Below are 19446 nucleotides of genomic sequence, written 5' to 3'. Positions count from 1 at the left end.
TCCCTTTGAGTTTGTTACAACTGTTCTTTCTTTTATAGATACTAAACAATCCAATCCACAGGAGTTCGAAACCAGTGAAGGTCCGGGGTAGAATGGGCCATTACTTCACTGGGTTGTGCTTTCACATTTCCAACCCCATGTTGAGCAATTACTTACGTGAAATATTTTTTATTCAACATTTTAAGTGCAACTCGTGGTATATCAGACCGTTCTTCACGTCCATTCCCCCTTCAAGCTTCCGGAGGAGGGTATTATTCCATATGGAATGCTTACAGTTACCTCCCCTGCTTCATTCGCCCATTACGCCAGAAGAATAAATGTTATGAAAATTCTAACAATAGCGACAACATGTAAGACAAATAAACTCCAACAGGTTTATGATAAAATTAGGCAAAATGGTATTTCTTTTCAATTTCTGCTTTCTCTTGTTCCGTCTCTCTGTTCACCCGGAAGCTGGCAGGAGTAATGGAGGCAAGGAACGGTCTGAATACCACGAGTTGTGATTAAAATGTTGAATAAAACACATGAGTAATTATTAAACATGGGGTGGGTAATCTGAGAAAACAACCAAGTGAGGAAATGGGAGCATACCTTTGACCATGGCCAACATTTTATTTTGACATGAAAAATATTTATCGACCTGAAGCGAAGGTAGTACATTGCCAACTTTTGCTTGTTTTGCTTGCATATAAGAACAATTGTCATATTCTTTATGCTGCCCAACCCCCTTTGCGCTACACTTTGCCTGTGTAAGAGGTGACTAACGGGATTGAGTGGTCAGACGTGGTTGACGCATGTCAACAGTTCCAAACTGCACAGATCAGTGCTCATGCTGTTGATCAGTGGATAAAGGTGGGATATTGATGAGTGCAGCATAAAATTAAACTCACTCACTCTAACAGACACTCACTTTCTGGACATTATTTTTCAAAAATTAAAAACTAGATTTTTGCAATCATCTATTGTTTTTAAATGTTATGATTAGCATATACTTCAAATTTGAACAAATTCTGTGAGGAAATGAATATTTTTACTGCTACATTCATTACATAAAACACGCTTTATGATATCAGTGTAGCAGTAGAATTTAGGTGGATAAAAGTGATTTTTTCTTTGAGAATAGCAACTTTATATTTAAGCTTTTGAGACACATAAAGTGCCAATTTAACAAATAGCTTCCGTGTCCTTATTGCTAATCAACAATCAGTGTTTACTAACAGTGTTCTAACAAGTACATATACCGTCCTAGCGTCCATTCACCTCATGATGGATTGTGAAAACACAGTCTAACACTGACATGTCTAACTTCGGAGTAAAACCCTTGCCCTGCAAATTCCTTATCTGATTTTCATTGTAGGGTTGCTTGCATCAACATCCAGGTTAGAACTGAATTCAGAAAAGCATACTTGTCATAAGCGGCAAATAATGGGATCATGGGATCAGACAAACACATGCTGACACATGACATTACACCCCATATTTAAATTCATGGTCATGCTCTTGATTACTGGATTGTCTTGTCCTGACTTGATATTTACAGATATAGCTTGAATACTGCTGAGTGCAGCGTAAAACAACAAACACTAACAAACATTTTGGGTTTCCTTAAATTCAAAATATTGATAATGTTGAATGAAAGCTTGTGTTTCAATTTTGCATTACCGTTGTTTATAGATCTCAGTAATATGACTGAGTAATGAGTACACACTTGCTTATGCTTGTAACAATCTTTGTTACTTCCAGCCAATAGACACACTGTAGTTTTAAATATAGCCACTTGCTTCAGGCAAATGTTCTACACAAAATTTTACAAAATATTCCATACTGTTTAAAAGTACTGTTTACACATGAACTGGTGTAGTGTAAAAAAAGCTTCAATGCATTGAAATTATTACTGTCATGAGTTTGATAAATAATAAAAATCAGTGAAAATTGCCAAATTCTTTAGAAAATTTTAAACAAAAATGCAGGTGTTCCCATGCATTTCATCGGCATATGGTTGCAGTTGGTTCTCGTACGTTAGCACAGAATTCAATCTTCAAGGTAACGATACATATATATACACAAAACACATAGCGAATGTTTTGAGTGAGTCTAAAGTATACTTAACTCGCACCCTGTAAATGCATTCTGGTTTCAGTGACTCATGATAAAACTTCTATAAGTTTGTACATGTTGTACAACTTATACACGTCCTGAATCAGCTGATACAGACATAAATAAACTAAACAAAACCATGAGAACTTGAGGCTAATATCAAATACAATACTTGACACAATATTCAAGTAGTAATGCCAAATACAATGAACTTCAAACCTGTGACCATGAACTAAAATTACTGATCTCTAAACTGATGACACGAAGTAGATTTCTTAAGCTTTCTTAGCGCTAAGAAAGCTGTAAAGTAATGCTTATGTGTGGCACTAACAGCTGTCTTAGCTCTACAAAAGCTTCATGAATCTAGGCCCAGATCATTAAATATGGATGAAAATACTGTCCATGTAAACTAAAATGAAAGACGCATGGGTTTAGTTTGCTGTAATCATACTCCGATCAATCTGATGAATCTCCACTATACCCTGAATGCATATACGGCTCGGCCCGAAAATTTTACTACTTCCCTTTGCTGGCTCTGCATTCTCACAGTAGCCAATCAGCTAAGCCACCATTACAAATGAACTTGCCAGTGTCAATAAAGATAGCAGTCACAGCCACAAAGGTTTGTTTTCAGTGCAACTCAGATTTTGGGAAATCATACAGACACATTGATAGGTCTGAAAATGTAAAAAAATATATATGCAAGAACTCCTTCTGCCTCTTTCAGAGACCCTGTGCATGGTTGATGTTGCCAAGTTTGATTGGTTCGATAATGTAAGGGAAAGTGAGTTGTGATTGGTTTGCTCAACTTTCCAGCGTGTACACCTGACTGGATAAAAAGCCAGCCAAGGGAGGGTTAGCCTTAGAAGCATCCAGGGTATAATGGAGACTTATCGGGACATATACCATGGACATATGGAGGATGACTCCAATCTATGATATAGTAATTATATTAACATTTATTTCAAATAATTTAATTTCAAGTTACAACAAATCTAATATACATACTGCTGACACCATTTATGCATAATATGTTGTACAGCGAATGCCCCAGAGACAACTGTAACATAAATGAGATTATGTTTAAGAACAAAACCCAAAAATCTTTCAAATAAATTACATAAAAACAAGAACCAAGTAAAAGCAACATTAAGCGATTTCCTGACTGAAAATACATACAGTGTGTGTTATCTGACATCAAAGCCAGGTGGAGGGTTGATAGGCGTGGTCTGTTCGTTGGATATTTTGGTTTTCTCGGAACTAGCATTGAAACCGGGTGGAGGGCCCTTTATATGTATGCCTGGTGGAGAATTAATGCCTGGTGGAGGACCCTGTATTTTGGACCTTTTTTCAAGATTTGAAGGGTTAGTGTTTTCTCTTGAAAATTCAGAATTCTCATGATGATCCTTTGTGCGATGATATTCTTTTCCTTCATACCTACTGTCATATCTCTTGTCTTTTTTAAATTCATTGTATTCTTTCATTACTTTTCCTTTGTAAGAAACATTTTCTTCAATTTTTGCTCTTCCTTGACCTGACCTTGAATGACCTCGACCTTGACCTCTTGAAAAACTAATACCAGCTTTAGAGCCTCTGTAATCATGGTTTGGTGATTTAGGAACGTGTATTTGTTCATTGTCCCAGTTTTCTGTGGTGGATGACCCTGGTTCCAGATGTCCTTGACCCTGCCTGACCAAACTAGCTCGTCCTCGACCTCTGTTCCTTCCTCCAGAATGTTTGCTACTGTAATATCTATCACCTCTCCAGTTGCTATTCCCATGCCTCCTGTCACTATTTGTCTGTCCTTCATCAAACACTTCTCTTCTCTGACTGTCATGTCTTGGACCAACTCTTCTGTGCTCCTGGCTCTGATGACTCCTATCAGCCTTGACATCACTTTCCTCCACTGTCTCATCACTGTTCCTGCTATCAGAAGTCAATTTCCTCTCATCTGTCCTATTATGACCTTTCTCTTGACCGTCATTCTTAAAGGATTCTCCACTGTCAGATTCTCGATTCCCATTAATACCTGAAGGAACAACATCAGTCCTTTCCCCATCCCAGTTTTCACTGTGATCAGTATCTCTGCCCTGAGTCTGTCGTCTGCCCCTGCCCCGACCTCTTCCTCGTCCTCCCTCCCTTGGGCAGTTTCTCTGACTAGAACTCTTCCCATAGTTTTCATTTTCCCTCCTGGGTCTGTTGTTGTAGTTTTGACTTCTTCCTTCTGTTTTGGTTTTTGTTCCTATCCCTGATTCTGATTCAGGGGATACAACTCTATCCTCACTTGGATCGTCTTTACCTACAGATTTCTCAACACTACACTCAACATCATCCATTTCATTTGAATTATTTGAATTTTTATTCCTCATAAATTGTTTTCCTTTTGGTCTTGAATTATCTTTTTCAACATTTACTATTTCAATAGACATCTCAGAGTGATCAAAAGTATCCTTTCCCCCCTCTAAGGGATCATTCCGCCCCTTTTCCTTTCTGTCTCCAAGATCATTTCTATGATAACCGTCAAATCTCCTTCCATTTCTCTGATCTCTACCCGAGCTACCTCTCTGATTCTCTTCTCCATCATTTCTTCTTCTCCAGTTATCTCTATCTCTTCCTCCACCATATTCTTTTCTTCTCTCTCTACCAAAATTGTTGTCTCTTTCTCTTCGCCAACCATCTTGGGATTTCTTCTCAGAATCAAGGGAAGTAACTCTTTCCACTTTCTGGGAGTTGTCTCCCCTTTTTTGTTTGCTTTCCATTGCTGAGTTTATATGTTCACCACTGGGACTCTTTCTGCCTTGATAGCCACCGTTTGGCCTGTCTCTCCTGGGATAGCCTTTATATTTGGCAACAATTCTATCATTGTGACGATGCCGATTACCTGCCTTTTCCGACTTGGTATCTGCATCTGCAGATGTCACAGGTTCATTGTCAACTGTATTTTCTTTTTCTACTTTAAGGTTCACGACTGTTTCCTGGAAACAAATGGAAACTATTCATTATCTTTGTCAACATTCTATTCAAAAGATTATTTATCCATATTCATGGAATAGAATAAATTGAATTGATAAACAAACAAACAAAAATCTGGGGACTATATGGCCTATAGAATACTGTAAACCAAGCTTTCTATATTCTCAGAAAACTTGCCCTTTTTGCCCGTTATTCAAATCGGCAGCACTAAATCTTGTACCTAGAGAGAAAATAGAATATCTCTCCTATGCAACCTCATTTTGAGCTGTTCTCAGAACGATAATATACATGTTTAGGGCTTATAATGTAGAAAATAAGACTGAAATGCACAACTGACAAGGTTTAGGGGCTTATAATGTAGAAAATAAGATTGACATGCACAACTGACAAGGTCATTCACTGTCAAACACTTGATTTTCCAATATATTGCAGGGATAAATCTCAGAAAAGATATGAGATAAAATCGCTCATAGGACCAAAAACATGAGATTTTTTAAAAATCTTTTGAGATTTAACTGTTCATGATCATTCACACGAAAAGGAATTGATGACAAATAGAACACTGTTATGTATTTAATCAACTTCAAGTCAACTAATCATGAATTGCAACAAATTACACGTCATAAAATTGAACTGACAATTATACTTTATAGAAATATATGTCGCTCTTGAATGACTAAACACGTAAACACACATGAAGACAAGTTTACTTGATCATTAGTATGTTCAATGCATGATGTTGCAGAACATAACTTCCGAACACAAACTGTGTACAGCGTTGTACAGTGCATAAGTAACACAGTACTGAGAGGATGAGAGTTCACCATACTCCTTGCAGCGCAGTTCGTTTGTACAGCACTGAGTAACGATGTTCGTGGTTCCATACCGATAGTTATGTTTTGAAGTTTCAAAATAGGTATAAAGCAACAGAAATATCTTTGACAGAACAACAAAACTACAAAGATTTTCTCCGTAAAATATATCTTAATACTTTATTATTTCCCCTTGTGTAGGTGAGGAGGATGCGTTTTTAAATCACTGACGATAAAATCTAAGTGCAATTTTATGGCAACTGATGTGAGAAAATTGCGATATCGTGGCCCGAGTCAATCCCTGATATTGTGGAGCAATGAACTTCACGTATATTAGTGATACTGCAGCCATCTTCATGAAATAATCATACATATATTTTATGTCTCTTCAAGGAACTAGGATCCAAAGCTGCACTAATGTTCACATGCTGTAGTGGGGTAGTCTAATGGCTAAAGCACCCGTGCGTCATGCTCAAGATCCACGTTCGATTCCTTACATGTGTACAGCGAAGCCCATCTCAGGTGTCCCATGCTTTGATATTGCTGTAATGTCGCTAAAAGTGGCAGAAACCATAGTCAACTCAACTCAACTCCAATATATTATAAGTTATCACATCGTGTCGAGGGAAATACAGGATTTTATCAGTCCCGAGTAAGGTTGTATACAACCTTACGAGTGACTGATAAAACCCCGTATTTCCCTCAACACGATGTGATAACATATTCATCTAGCTGAATGTTTTTCCTAAATCAAAACAAAACAACACAACACGTTAAAACGTTTTGCTTCAATTTTCTTTTTCTGATGTTGTGGCAAAACGTTTCATTGCTGCCATGTTGACATCAGCTGATCGTTTGACCTCATTGAACCACATGTTACTAAAGGCTTGTCGATGCACACTTTTCTCACTTTGCATCATCACCGATGCGTAGCGGGGTGATATGACTTTTGTAGCAGGATTACACGACTTTTATACTCCTGCTTGTGGATCGTGATGGATGTACATGGTATTTTATCAGAGTCATGTGGACGAGTCAAAACTCGACATTCTTACATGAGGCTAGATAATGCAATATGTATCATCACATGAAGGGTTACTGAATCGCAATATATTGCAATTCAATTTATTTACTAATACACAGCCCTAGTTTAGGTTCTTCTGACAATATTCCAGCAATATGACAACATGGGACACCCCTTAATGCACCTCCATACTCTTTATCAGTGAATTTAACATTTAACAAATTGTCCAGCTTGAAAATTGAAACAGTGCAAAGGAGGTAATCCTGATCACAACTTCAGTCTATTAAAGTCTACTCCTGTTTAGTACATGTAGCAACCCTAGGCATTGTATCCATGTGGAGAATCGAACACGGGTCTTCAGTGACACTTTAGTAGACACTTTAACCACTAGGCTACCCCACTGCCTCATTGCAGCAAACAAGCTTTACACAAATGAAAATACATAATCCTGCCTCCATAATTCACCAGAGATGACTAGCTTATGATCAGGGCAAGAAAAATCCAGTCTTTATAGTCCTGACTGTTGCAGAGAATTTGAAGGCTGTTATTGCAAGCCATTCCCCAAGATGTCAGTACAATTTTCAAAATATACCAATCATGACTCACCATGAGTGAGTGTGTATGGTTTTACACCGCTTTTAGCAATATTCCAGCAATATCATGGCGGGGAACACCAGAAATGGGTTTCCCATATTGCACCTCTATGTAGAATCAAACCTCAGCCTTTGGTGTGACGAGCCAACAGTTCAACCACTACAGTCAGTTAGGCATTTCATGTTTATCAGTTTAATGGAGATATAATTCAAGTACTCATGACACAAACGCTTACCTCATTGACAAGAAACCTGTTTTTTTCCGCCTCCAGGTCAATGATCCCACCCTTCGCTTTCTGTTTTTCATACAGAACAGCCATGTCCCTCTGCAGCTGCTTCACAGCAGATGATGGAGTGTAATGGATGTCATCAGCATCCACAGCTGGGGCTTCCTTCAACTCGTCAAGGTCGTACGTGATCTCATCTCGACATACAGGACACACCACCTGAACAAAGAGGAGGAAAGGAGTTGCATGTTTCATAAGTAGATTTCCAGAAAGTAAGCAATTTGTCTTGAGGCCATTTCTTTTGGTGGGGTTTTGTAGGGTAGGGTAGGGTTTTGTTGGGTAAAGTTTTGTAGGGTATGGTAGGGCAAGGATTTGTAGGGTAGGGTTTTCAAGGATAGGGCAAGTTAAGGGTAGGGTTTTGCAGGGTACGGTAGAGTTTTGTGGGGCATGGCATGGCATGGCAGGACAGGGTTGGGTGAGGCCAACTAGCATCAATTATAAAAGGAGACTCTTTGCCATCTGACTTAAGAAATGGACACTAACATTGTTTCATATGGATTGCCACATCAGCATTTTAGATTCTCACTAGATCATTTTCTAATCATGTTTTAGGACACATGCACCATGTCTTAATTTTGCATGCAATTATACTGAGTTCCCTTGAAAAATCAAATGAATATCTGGATTCAAGGTTTCCCCTACCTTGGGCTGTTGGTGCTCATTGTTGAGATGCATGACCTTGACCTCTGGCTCCTGTGCGAGAGCGTGTTCCACGTATCGGGCCAGACACGCCATGTGGAAGTAATGGTAGCAGTCGGTGCGGGTAAACAGGTCTCCCTCGTGGAAGTGTTCCAAGCACACAACACATGGGCACCGTGGGATGTTGCCTTCTGTCAAGATCTCCTTCGCCATCTGCAAATTGAGACATATTTTCATCTGACATCCATACAACTTGCAACACTTACATGTGATTTGGTGCCAATCAATCGAGTACATCAAAAGCATCTCTCCATTGACGTAATTAAATGAGAATTTAAAAAAAAAATAAATCAAACATGTGAGCCTGAAACCCAAAACCAACATTGTGTCTTACAACACCTCCTGATCTAAGGCTGGTTGGTGTCACTTTACGCTGACAGACATTCATGGACACAAGATGAACAAATTGGAAGTGGATCCCAAAGATCATGTACAAGTTCAGGGGGTGTTATTTTAATCGAAACATTTCGCAAATTACCCAACATTTAGGAAAAATAAAAAATGGTTATGAACAAAGGGTTAATAGCTCAAGCCAAAATTAGTGAAAAAGGTTACAAACTTTATTAGGATAACTTGGATTGCCACAGAAAAACAAATTTCTCATCCACCCTGTGGGCTGAGACAGATGAGATTTTCCTCTCTCCTTGGAGAATACAACATGGAAAATAGCCACTATATCTCTAGCAAAGGGTGAGTGAGTTCATGGCAGCAGTCTATAAATAATGGAGTCTGGACCAGATAATCCAGTGATCAACAGCATGAACAGCGATCTGAGCAATTGGGAACCAATGACATGTGTCAACCAAGTCAGCAAACCTGACCACCCATCCTGTTAGTCACATCTTTCGATCGTCCTCTAGCAAAGGGAGAGGCAGGAAATTGGTATAAGCCTTGATAAGGGAATATTTATACATTTAAAGTAACTGCCCACCTCAATAAGTTCAAACAGCACTGGTCCTCCACTCCTCTCTTTAGCCAGGACATGCATGTCCTCCTGTAGTCTGAAGTAGACAGCAATACTTCAGTAAATGGGTAAAACAATACATCGAAGCATTGCTTGATTTCATGAGACAGTGCGATTAAATTATGTGCTTGAATGAACCCCTGTTGTTTGTTTCATTCAGCTATTACAAAGAATACAGGTTTCCTAATAAGTGAGTGAGTGAATTTAGTTTTTGCCACACTCATCAATATACTGCTATATGACGGTGGTATGTATATCCAGTCTTGACCAGGCAATCCAGTGATCAACAACATGAGCATCAATCAGTGCCACTTGGAAAAGATGATATGTGTCAAGCAAGTCAATGAGTCTGACCACCCGATCCCATTAGTCGCCTCATATAACAAGCAGAGTCACCTTTTATGGTAAGCATGGGTTCCTGAAGACCTATTCTATCCCGGATCTTCATGGACCGTTACTTAATAAAAGAATTAATGAATGGGTATGCTAAGCGACCATTCACAATTCATGGGTGGAGATGAGGGGATGGAGGAATGGGGGTGTGATGAATGTCTTTAAAGAGGGTCACCCATTTTGTTCTGGGGAGGTAGTGGGGTCATCAGGTTTGTGCACATGTACTAGAAGGATGGTGTTGGAGGGGACTATCAGTTATATTTGAACATTTTACCCTGCACCTTGTACATAAATTTTAGGGGGTAGGGGGTGGAGGTGTCATAACCTTGTAAATGCCCCTCCATAAAAATCATCATCTTACCATCTTGCTGTAAATTATGATCGGTCCCTTGGATATACTGTGATACGGAATTCAAGCCATTTTCGGAATTTAGAATGGGACACTGCACTTGTATCAGTAGTAAACTTCAAAATTTTAATGGACCATTTTGTATTCTAATGCGCATAATGGTCTGCATTCTCTTCCCACAGAAGTTACTTGTCATACCTTCCTACATAACCCTGTTCTCATACAGCCATATTTCTCTGTTCTCAGTAAACCCCCTACCTGCAAAATATCACAAGAATTATCTCCCTTCTTTCTATCCAATCAGAACATGCATTGCATTGACTAAGATCCAACTTCACTAACAGAAGCAAATGTGGAGTCACAAACATCCCTCCTCTGCTGGGGACTTGTGTGGATGTGACACACAAGACGTTTAATGGCTGACTTGTGTGTTGTCAAAGAGAGCAATGAAGATGCCATTGCATTACAGAGTTCTGTCTAGAAGAAACATTTGCGCATCGCGTTGGTGAAGAAGTTTTAGTTTTTCCGAAGCATATGAGAATTACCGATTCTAAACAAATGACCACTTTGGAAACAACATCACTGACTGCACAACTAAATCTGATTGCAATCAGTCATGAATCCTGAACACAAACAACATGAAAGGGCTGTATCAGAATAAAGGTTCATAGGAAGATATGGCAAGTAACTTCTGTGTGAAGAGAATGAATGGTCCATGGTCCCTGACTTTACCAATCACTGTATGTATTTATACAAGTGTATGACAGATCATGTTGCGTGAGAATATTATTTGATGCATCAATATATTGGGAAATACTGAAATTCCTAATGGCTTTGCATACAAAAGTTATAATCCTGTAACACTCAGTAAGTTCAAGTTCAACTCTTTGTCAGTTTTCAAAGCAATATGGACTCTCATTACTGCAAATATGGAACAATCTTCTAGAAATGTCTGGGATGGAGTATATATCCCCAAGACCAAGTTGTACTATACAAAACAAAACTGTACTATACAAAATCAGGTTTCACTTTAAAACCCAACTGCACCATACAAAACCAGGTTGCACTATACCAAACCAGGTTGCATTATACAAAACCAAGTTGCAGGTGACATACACTGACAGATGCATTTCTTGAAAATCGTGAAAACCAATTACACAAAATTCAGAGATCAATGTTGCAGAATAGCAAACCTATTAGAAGAGTGTTCAACATCAATTTTGTGTGGACAAATGAGGTTTAGTCAATCACAAACTGATTCTTTTAACATGCAAGGTGCAAGTAGTCATAAATATTTGGTTACATTTTTCAACAAAAAGACATGGTCATCAATATCATCTGTCATAGTTATCTGTTCTTAATTGGTTCCTGTTTGTTAACTCCACCATGACATTCATATCCTGAAAACAGACGCAACATTTTATTTCCCTGTCCATAACATTTACTGAGAAAATCTGTTCCCATCGGGAATAACATGCACAAAGTCAAGAAATGCATATCAAGGGCCATAACTCAATAAAAATTCATAGCAGTTTCTGTTTTCAAAGTCTACCCAGGCATTTGAATCCTGAAAGTACATCCCAAATCTGGTTTCCCTAAGTATGACAGTTTCAGAGAAAATCTGTCTCTGTTGGGGAAACACAACAACGGCCATATCTCTGTAAACAACTGTAACATGGTTTCCATTTTTGTACTCCAACAAGGCATTCATGTCAAGAAAACACATACTAAATTTGTTGTCCCTATCAATAACATTTCTGAGAAAATCTGTCCCCTCTGGGATACATTAAGTCAAACCAAAATCCCCACTTCATGCTGGGGATAATACTAGCTTGCACTTATGATAGCTCTTCATTGCCAGAAGGAACCTTCACATCACAAGCAACATCTCACCTATGAACTTCCTCTTCTGCAAGGCCTCTTGGGTTCTTGATAATGATTTCAGGAATTTCATCTGGGTACTGAAAGACAATAAAACACAGCATGTAGCATTACATTACAACAAGTGAGTGAGTTTAGTTTTAAGTCGCACTCAGTAATATTCTAACTATATGCTGGCAGTCGGTAAATAATCCAGTGCATGAGCATCAATCTGCACAGTTGGGAACCGATGACATGTGTCAACCAAATCAGCGAGTCTGACCATCTGATCCTCTTGTAAACGACAAGCAGGGTCGCCTCTTATGGCAAGCATGGGTTGCTGAAGGCTTTTTCTCCGCCAGACTTTCACAAGTCCATTACAACAAGACACAAGCTTATATCTAATTATAGCAATCTACACATAACAAAAGCTCATATAAATGTAGCAGGTACATTTCCCATCATGGTTTTTCATTGAATTTAGTCTGACTACCAGACCCATTCAGTCACCTTATATGGCCAGCAATGCTTGCTGTTGACCAATTCTAACACGTCCCCACTTTGCCTGAACAATTCAGTTCAATTCATCAAAAATCAAATTTGAGATCTTGATTTTTGATAACAATTATCACTATCTGATTCGATATTTGTATACCTATTTATATCAGTTCCATACAGCTAGAATAAAAGTCTGACGCCAACTTAAGCTGTCTGAGTGATGAAATGACCCTGGTCTTATTATCCAATGAGAATTGTTGTTCGCAGACATAGCCAAGTTGAAGAAGGATTTCACACTCAAACACCAACTCTGAGAATTAAATGAAAATATTGAGGATCCAATGTAAAAGATCCAAATAAGGTCTGCATGAAATGTTGCAAACATAATCACAAGCGCTCGGGTCATTGTGAGGATTAAAGATTTTTTTTTAAAACTTGAAAATTTTTAGATGCCCCCCGACTTGTAACGCTTCACAGTACACTATATCTAGGCAAAACCGGACACTTTGGTGTACCCCACCCGCATGCAACTGATTAAAGGTCCATCTAAACACTATCATGGGTGATTGGCCTATCGATAACCACTCATGACACTGACACCTACCAGTTCTTTATTGTCACTTCTACAAGTTGACTGAAAGCCAATTTTGATCCTCAAATAAACGATTTTGGCACAAATGGTGGATAGCAAGGGCCAACCAATGAGAGGGTGTGTTTTGATCACACCCTGTTTTATGCAGTCTTATGTCCTTGCTATTGTCCGCCATTTTCCCCAGTCGCTGACACCAATCCCTCAACAAAAAAATCACAGATAGTTAACCAAATGCTATTTTCAGCGACTGCTCACTCACTGTTGGCAGTATTGTAGCGTTCTTCTTCTGCATCACCCAGAAGCGATCGTACGGAAAATAGCATTCGGAATCATTCTGGTACAAATCTTTTCAAGGTAAAAGTTCAAAAGGTATGTGCAAATGTTCACTTTCACTATTTGGTAAGCTGTGTTCTGGTTGGTCAGTCTCAAAGGTTACCTGATGCTATCTCTTACTTGGGTTGGTTAGACTCAGTAGAGGAGTGTAATGAATAATACTGAGACTAAGTTTACTTAGACTGCATGCACTGTGCATGATTCCTGACTCAGCAACCATTGTTGAGTTGAAACGATAAAATTAAACTGACTCAGTAACCCATTCTTGAGTTACAACGATAAAACTAAACTGATTCAGTAACCCATTCTTGAGTTACAACGATAAAATTAGACTCTTACAGCTTCTGAGAGCTTGAACACCAGGGTCATACAAACAAACTGCTTGGTGACATCGTCCCCCGTTGCTGGGTGCAGATTGAGATGCAATACAGATGGTTGGCCACTGAAATACAGAACATAAAGGCCCACTGAAACAAGAGGCTGTGAATCATGACTTACATAAACAAACCTGAAGTACTGGATCACCGATCATTACATCTGCAATACATGTCACTAACTATGGCAATAAATCATACCTTAAATATAAAATTTTCTCATTCCTATTTAGCTAGTATCTGCTTATGAATATGCATGATGACACATTTTTCACTTAATTATATTTTTGAACATTTGTTTTGCCATATACATATAACCTCAGACTTAAATAATATAAACCATATTGCAATGATCAACAGTCACCATGAAACATAACAAAATGTATTTTCACTTAGGTCATTATAATAAATTACTTTACAATTCTCTCCTGTGTTCACAAATAATAATATTTATGATATATATCAGCTTTCGTCTCCAAAACATGTCTTTCTGTCTCCTTCCTTCACACTAGACTTTCAAATCAATTTTCCTATTGTATATCATGTTTTCAGCCTCATAAATATGTCATATTTTGTTTAATACTTATCATGACTCAGGGCTCGATCTAAGAGATGTTAACCTACTTGCACCAAGTGCAACCTCAGTTAAGAACCTAGTTGAACCTGACAAATTCCAGATACATTGCTTTTATTGCAATGTGTAATGAAAGAAATATGCTTTTGAATTACTAACACCAGTTTACCCACTCACAAACTGAAATACACGTTTTGCAAATAGCTAGGTTGCACATTGCAGCAATGGGCTGCACCAGTGCAAGTAACAGGGCATTAAATCTAGCTCTGTGACTCCATAGTTCTTAGTCACATGGACATATAACTGTGGGTTTTTCTCACTTGATAATTTAAAAAATAAGAAGGAAAGTCATCACTATTTCCCACAACATCAAAATACCCTTCATGAACATGCCTACAAGTTATGATTATGCCAAAGTTTTGGTGTGTATACAGAAAAGAGTAAGGAGAGTAACAAAAGATTTTAAAGTTCTGCTCCTGAAAGGAGCACAAAAACCAGTTTTCAGTCTAAGTCAAAATTGTTGCCATGGAAACGCAAAACTATTTGAATCAGAATTCAACAATTGCCGAAAGGCACCAGTAGGCCAAGCTATGTAGAAAGTTTGGTGAAGAAATAGTGAACAGTTTGATAGTTCTACTCCAGAAAAGAGCACTATCACCAACTTACGTCAAAGTCAGACTTGTTGCCATGGAAATGCCTAAAATAGTTTATTCAGAATTCCAAAACTACCAAAAGGCACCAGTACACCATCAGATTTTTCTATGTGTAAGTTTGGTGAAGAATTAGTGAATGGTTGTTGAGTTTTACTTCGGGAAAGAGCACTACCACCAATTTCAGACGAAGTCAAGCTTGTTGCCATGGAAACACCAAAAATATATTATTTTAGTCGGAATTCCCAAACTATCAAAAGACACCAGTACACCAGTAGACCAATATATGAGCCAAGTCTGGTGAAGAATTATTGAACACTTAAGTTTTGCTCTGGAAAAGATAAATGTGCACGGACATACAGACAGACGGATCACATTTTATTACCTGTTTTTTTTTGTGTTTTGTGTGATAGAAAAGGATTCAAATAGTAAAAACTAATGAATTCATGTCTGTCAAATCTCACCTTTCACCATCATCAACTGTCAGTTCATGGATGTAGATTGCCCTGAGGACATCAAGTTCTTCCTGCAGGACACTGCAAATAAAATGTGCGTCATAAAAAATGAATAAACCCAGATGAACAGTTTGTGACAGACTGCTTGTAAGACTGTAACTTATATTCTATTTCCAAATAGACCATTTGTTGTGCATTGTAGAGTAGATTTGTGCTTATCGGCACTGACATCAGGTCAGATTCATGTCTTTCAAAACAGATTTGTTTGTGTTTGATTGCAAATACAAAAATTAAAATGCGTAGATGTTTGAAATATCTATGCAAAAGTAGATGGTAAAAGTAATTAAACACAATGTCTGAGTTTCACTCAGTCATAAAAACATCAACCAAGCAGGACATCAGGGACACCAGGTCCACACAGATTCTTAGGGATCTTGGTGATATGGTCTTAATCCCATTATTTAACAAAGGATTAAGCAAATGTTGTAGCAATAAATGATTTTGAACTGGGATTTAAAACACAGAGCTTCTGACCTGAAGTCAGATGCCTTGTCCACATGACCAAAGAGGTTAGCTCTGTCAGCAAACTAAGATGGTAAGGGTATCATTTGTCTTGTGTGAAAATTCTATGTCTTCGTACATAGGCCCCATGAACAGAAAGTACTTCCTAGGTGGCTGCATAGTACAATTAGGAGACTTATGCTCAGCACCATGTTCTTTTCTCCCACTTCTTTCTTCCGTAAATTAACAGAGGTAACAGAATGATTTCAACACTATATATTATAATTAATTTTTAGTTATTTTTGTGAGTCTTCTGCTGGCTAGCGACCAGTTATCAGTGTGTACCAGCTATCACCAACACCTGTCTGTAGCGCTTACATAGACAGCTTGACTTGTACTTCCGTCATATTTCACACATTGGCATGTAACAAAAGCAATAGGCTATGAGAATTAAAGTCACTCACGTACTTTACATTCTAGACGTTACAAATATTAATTCCCTTGGAAGACTAGACCCACATACGTCGGGGGCATGTCAAGGCAACATTTCATATATGATGAGAATTGAATGAAAATCATCCTTGCTATGTTGCAAATCTATGACATTATAGGTCAGTTCATGAAAAATGCAGATTTTCATTTGTCTAAACATACCCATAATGCTAAAACTCTTTCACATTCATTACCAAAATTGCAAACAATGACTAAAAAAATAATTAGAGGGCATTTAGAAGTGGAAAGCATAAGAAAAGCTAGACTAGTAGATTTATGGATGTCAACTTCTTTCTTGAGAAGAACACGATGTTTCGGAGTGTATGCTTGCTCCTTCATCAGGTGAATAGCAGGCAGTATCAAGTGGACATATATACTTGATATTGCCTACCATTCGAATAATGAAGGTGCAAGCTTACCTGGAAGCTTACATCAGCATCCATCAACATTCACAATGAAAGTGAGTTTTGATTCGTTTAAATATCTCTTTTTAAAAACAAATTTCTTCAATATGTCAAGATTTGAAACATAATAGTTTGATTACCTAATTTATGTCACATTTGGTGAATAACATGAAAAATTCAGAAATCGTGATAACTGGTCTTGTTTGTTGATGGGAAAGCACAACATACACTACCACGCTTCCTGTTGACTACGTTTCGGTGAAACATGATCTGGAAACGTTGGTGAATAGCTAATCCATCATCAAGATAAATTTTGTTTCATTATATTAAAAGACAATGGAGCAAATCATTAAAAACCATGAAAAATTGGCAATAACTGGTTGCTAGCCAGTAGTAATTGTTCTGTCATAATTTCTGTTTGTTCATAATTTTTGTATATATTAATTTATGAATATTATTTTGGATGGGGGAACAGGAGGAACTCTTATCTGCTACTCAGCTCAATGATATGCCTGTAACCTCTTTACATGTGTTATGTTATTACCAGCTTTCATTGTGTTACTTCAGTGCCCTCAGCTTCAATTTCCAAATATACTGGCTAGCGACCAGTTATCGCCATACTTTAGTGGTCTTTCGCAGCTTCCCCAGTAGTACCTCAACCAAATGAAGTAAAAGTCTCCATGGTGATAGATTAGCTATTCACCGATGTATTCTGCTTGTTTACAGTCACCAATGGTGTTTTTCTATTACGTGGCCAACAGGAAGCGCAGTAGTACATATTGTGCTTTCCAAACATGTAACAGTAACAGTTATCGCAACTTTCGAATAGTTCATGTTATTCACCAAATATTACATATAATTCGTAAATAAATTATTGTCTTCCTAACCTTGACATACTGAGCACATTTCATAAATGGTAATCTATTTTAAATATGAAATTTGAAAGAGCAAACCCTACTCTCATTTTGAATGTGCATGAATGCTGATATGAGCTGATTTTTGTGGACATTTTATTCACCTCATTGTTTCTAATTGTCATACTCAACTGAAATTTTATTTGAGGATATGTATTAGTGAAAGGAATCCAAACTGTAAATCATGCAACTTAACTGATATTCCGATCTTGGACCAACAGATGTATTTCCTCTTTATATTAACTTGTACTGGCTGTTGGTGAATTTTGTAGACAAAACATATATGTATACCAATAGATTGGTAGACATTTGTAAAGTAAATAAAAGAAATGCAGTCGATATTATCACTTTTTAATAAGATTTGTATCTGTTTGATGTTTTTTTTAAACTAAAACAAATAAAAGATTTTAAGTGGTTCGTTGTGTTTTGTTGTGGTCGATGTCATTCCAAAGTTTGAATGAAATAACTGGATGACAGTTATGGAGTTTGTTTTAGTTTGAGTCTTTTGAAACAATATGCAAATCTGGTAAGTGTTTTTTATTAAAGTTCACACTACATCACAAATTCAACTGACAAGGACTGAAATCTGGGCAGATTAGCAGATGTCGGATGTCATTAAGAAGAAGAAAAAGACAGACAAAAAAGTGGACATGTTCAAGTGGACCTGTTTGTATCTTTTATGTGAAATTTTACACAAAACAATACAGGAGAATGTTGCTTTGTAACTAGAAATGCAAGTTATATGTTGGTGTAACTTTTTAAGACTTTTTTACAAGTTACACTCCCACCCTATCGATCATGTGACATCCCCCGACCCTGCTATTACAATTACAGAGAAAAACAAACTTCTATCTATTGGTTTGAATATTTGTTTACTAACCATGGAAAAGTCTTAGGGTATACAGCATTTATCTGAAAATTCCTCTTGGAAAAACAATGAAATTGGCGCGGTCAGATCTGTGCATGTGCTATATCGAGGAAGTGGTACGCAGCGATAACTGGTCGCTAACCAGTAAAGTTCCGTCACGAGAAGATCTCACTGACTTTCTTTATTATAACAAGTTTAATAACATCGCAGATTCAGCCAGATTGTGGTGAGAAGCCAGAAAGTTCAGTAGAGTAAACAACAGTAACAGCATGCATCATAATCAGAATGATATAGTTTTACACAATCATCATCAAGCAAAGGCCATAGGAACAGTCAACGTGACGCCAACTCAGCTCCAGATTGCATAATACTTCGAAACCTGCTTCAATTGAAACCAGACTCCTTCTTAATTTACACATATTTCAAAACATCTGATCTAAATATAACACGCAGATATATTTCACTATAAACCGGATGCTTATTTCAATATAATTAACGAGTAGGTTATTCTGCACGCTTGTTAAATTGAGATTGCTGACCTGTCAGGTCCGATGCTGTCACTGCGAGCTGCCATGTTTACGATCTGCAGTAACAATGCAGATGACGTATATTGGTCCTATTTATCAATGATAGTCCTAATAAAAAGAAAATTCCACTCGGATTCATGGTTTTGCCTGTCAATTAACTTTTAAGGAGAAAACAAATTGCCAAGTAATTTTGTTAGGCTCACTCAGGAATAC

General features: G+C 37.7%; 1 protein-coding gene across 1 annotated transcript; it reads right to left on the bottom strand.

Moving 5' to 3' along the window:
• Nucleotides 1-1105: 1105 nt before the first annotated feature.
• Nucleotides 1106-19299, bottom strand: LOC137283737 (protein starmaker-like). Its single transcript, XM_067815407.1, has 8 exons — nucleotides 19246-19299; nucleotides 15537-15608; nucleotides 13814-13916; nucleotides 12085-12152; nucleotides 9417-9486; nucleotides 8429-8638; nucleotides 7736-7945; nucleotides 1106-5072 (listed from the first exon to the last, which is right to left on the bottom strand). Exons 1-8 carry the CDS (start codon nucleotides 19278-19280, stop codon nucleotides 3285-3287), a joined length of 2556 nt encoding a protein of 851 aa, XP_067671508.1. The 5' UTR covers nucleotides 19281-19299; the 3' UTR covers nucleotides 1106-3284.
• Nucleotides 19300-19446: the final 147 nt, after the last annotated feature.

The sequence above is a fragment of the Haliotis asinina genome, chromosome 1 (assembly GCF_037392515.1).
Source record: "Haliotis asinina isolate JCU_RB_2024 chromosome 1, JCU_Hal_asi_v2, whole genome shotgun sequence".
Classification (NCBI taxonomy): domain Eukaryota; kingdom Metazoa; phylum Mollusca; class Gastropoda; order Lepetellida; family Haliotidae; genus Haliotis; species Haliotis asinina.
This window is presented reverse-complemented; position numbering and strand designations above follow the sequence as displayed.

What these genes read in the sequence shown, in the direction of transcription:
- LOC137283737 (XM_067815407.1), bottom strand. Translation starts at nt 19,280, where the DNA reads ATGGCAGCTCGCAGTGACAGCATCGGACCTGACAG. An exon ending in TGTTCAAGCTCTCAGAAGCT is followed by an intron (nt 12,153 to 13,813) that starts GTAAGAGTCTAA and finishes ATTGTCTTTCAG; the next exon opens with TACCCAGATGAAATTCCTGA. An exon ending in GCAGAAGAGGAAGTTCATAG is followed by an intron (nt 9,487 to 12,084) that starts GTGAGATGTTGC and finishes TGTCTACTTCAG; the next exon opens with ACTACAGGAGGACATGCATG.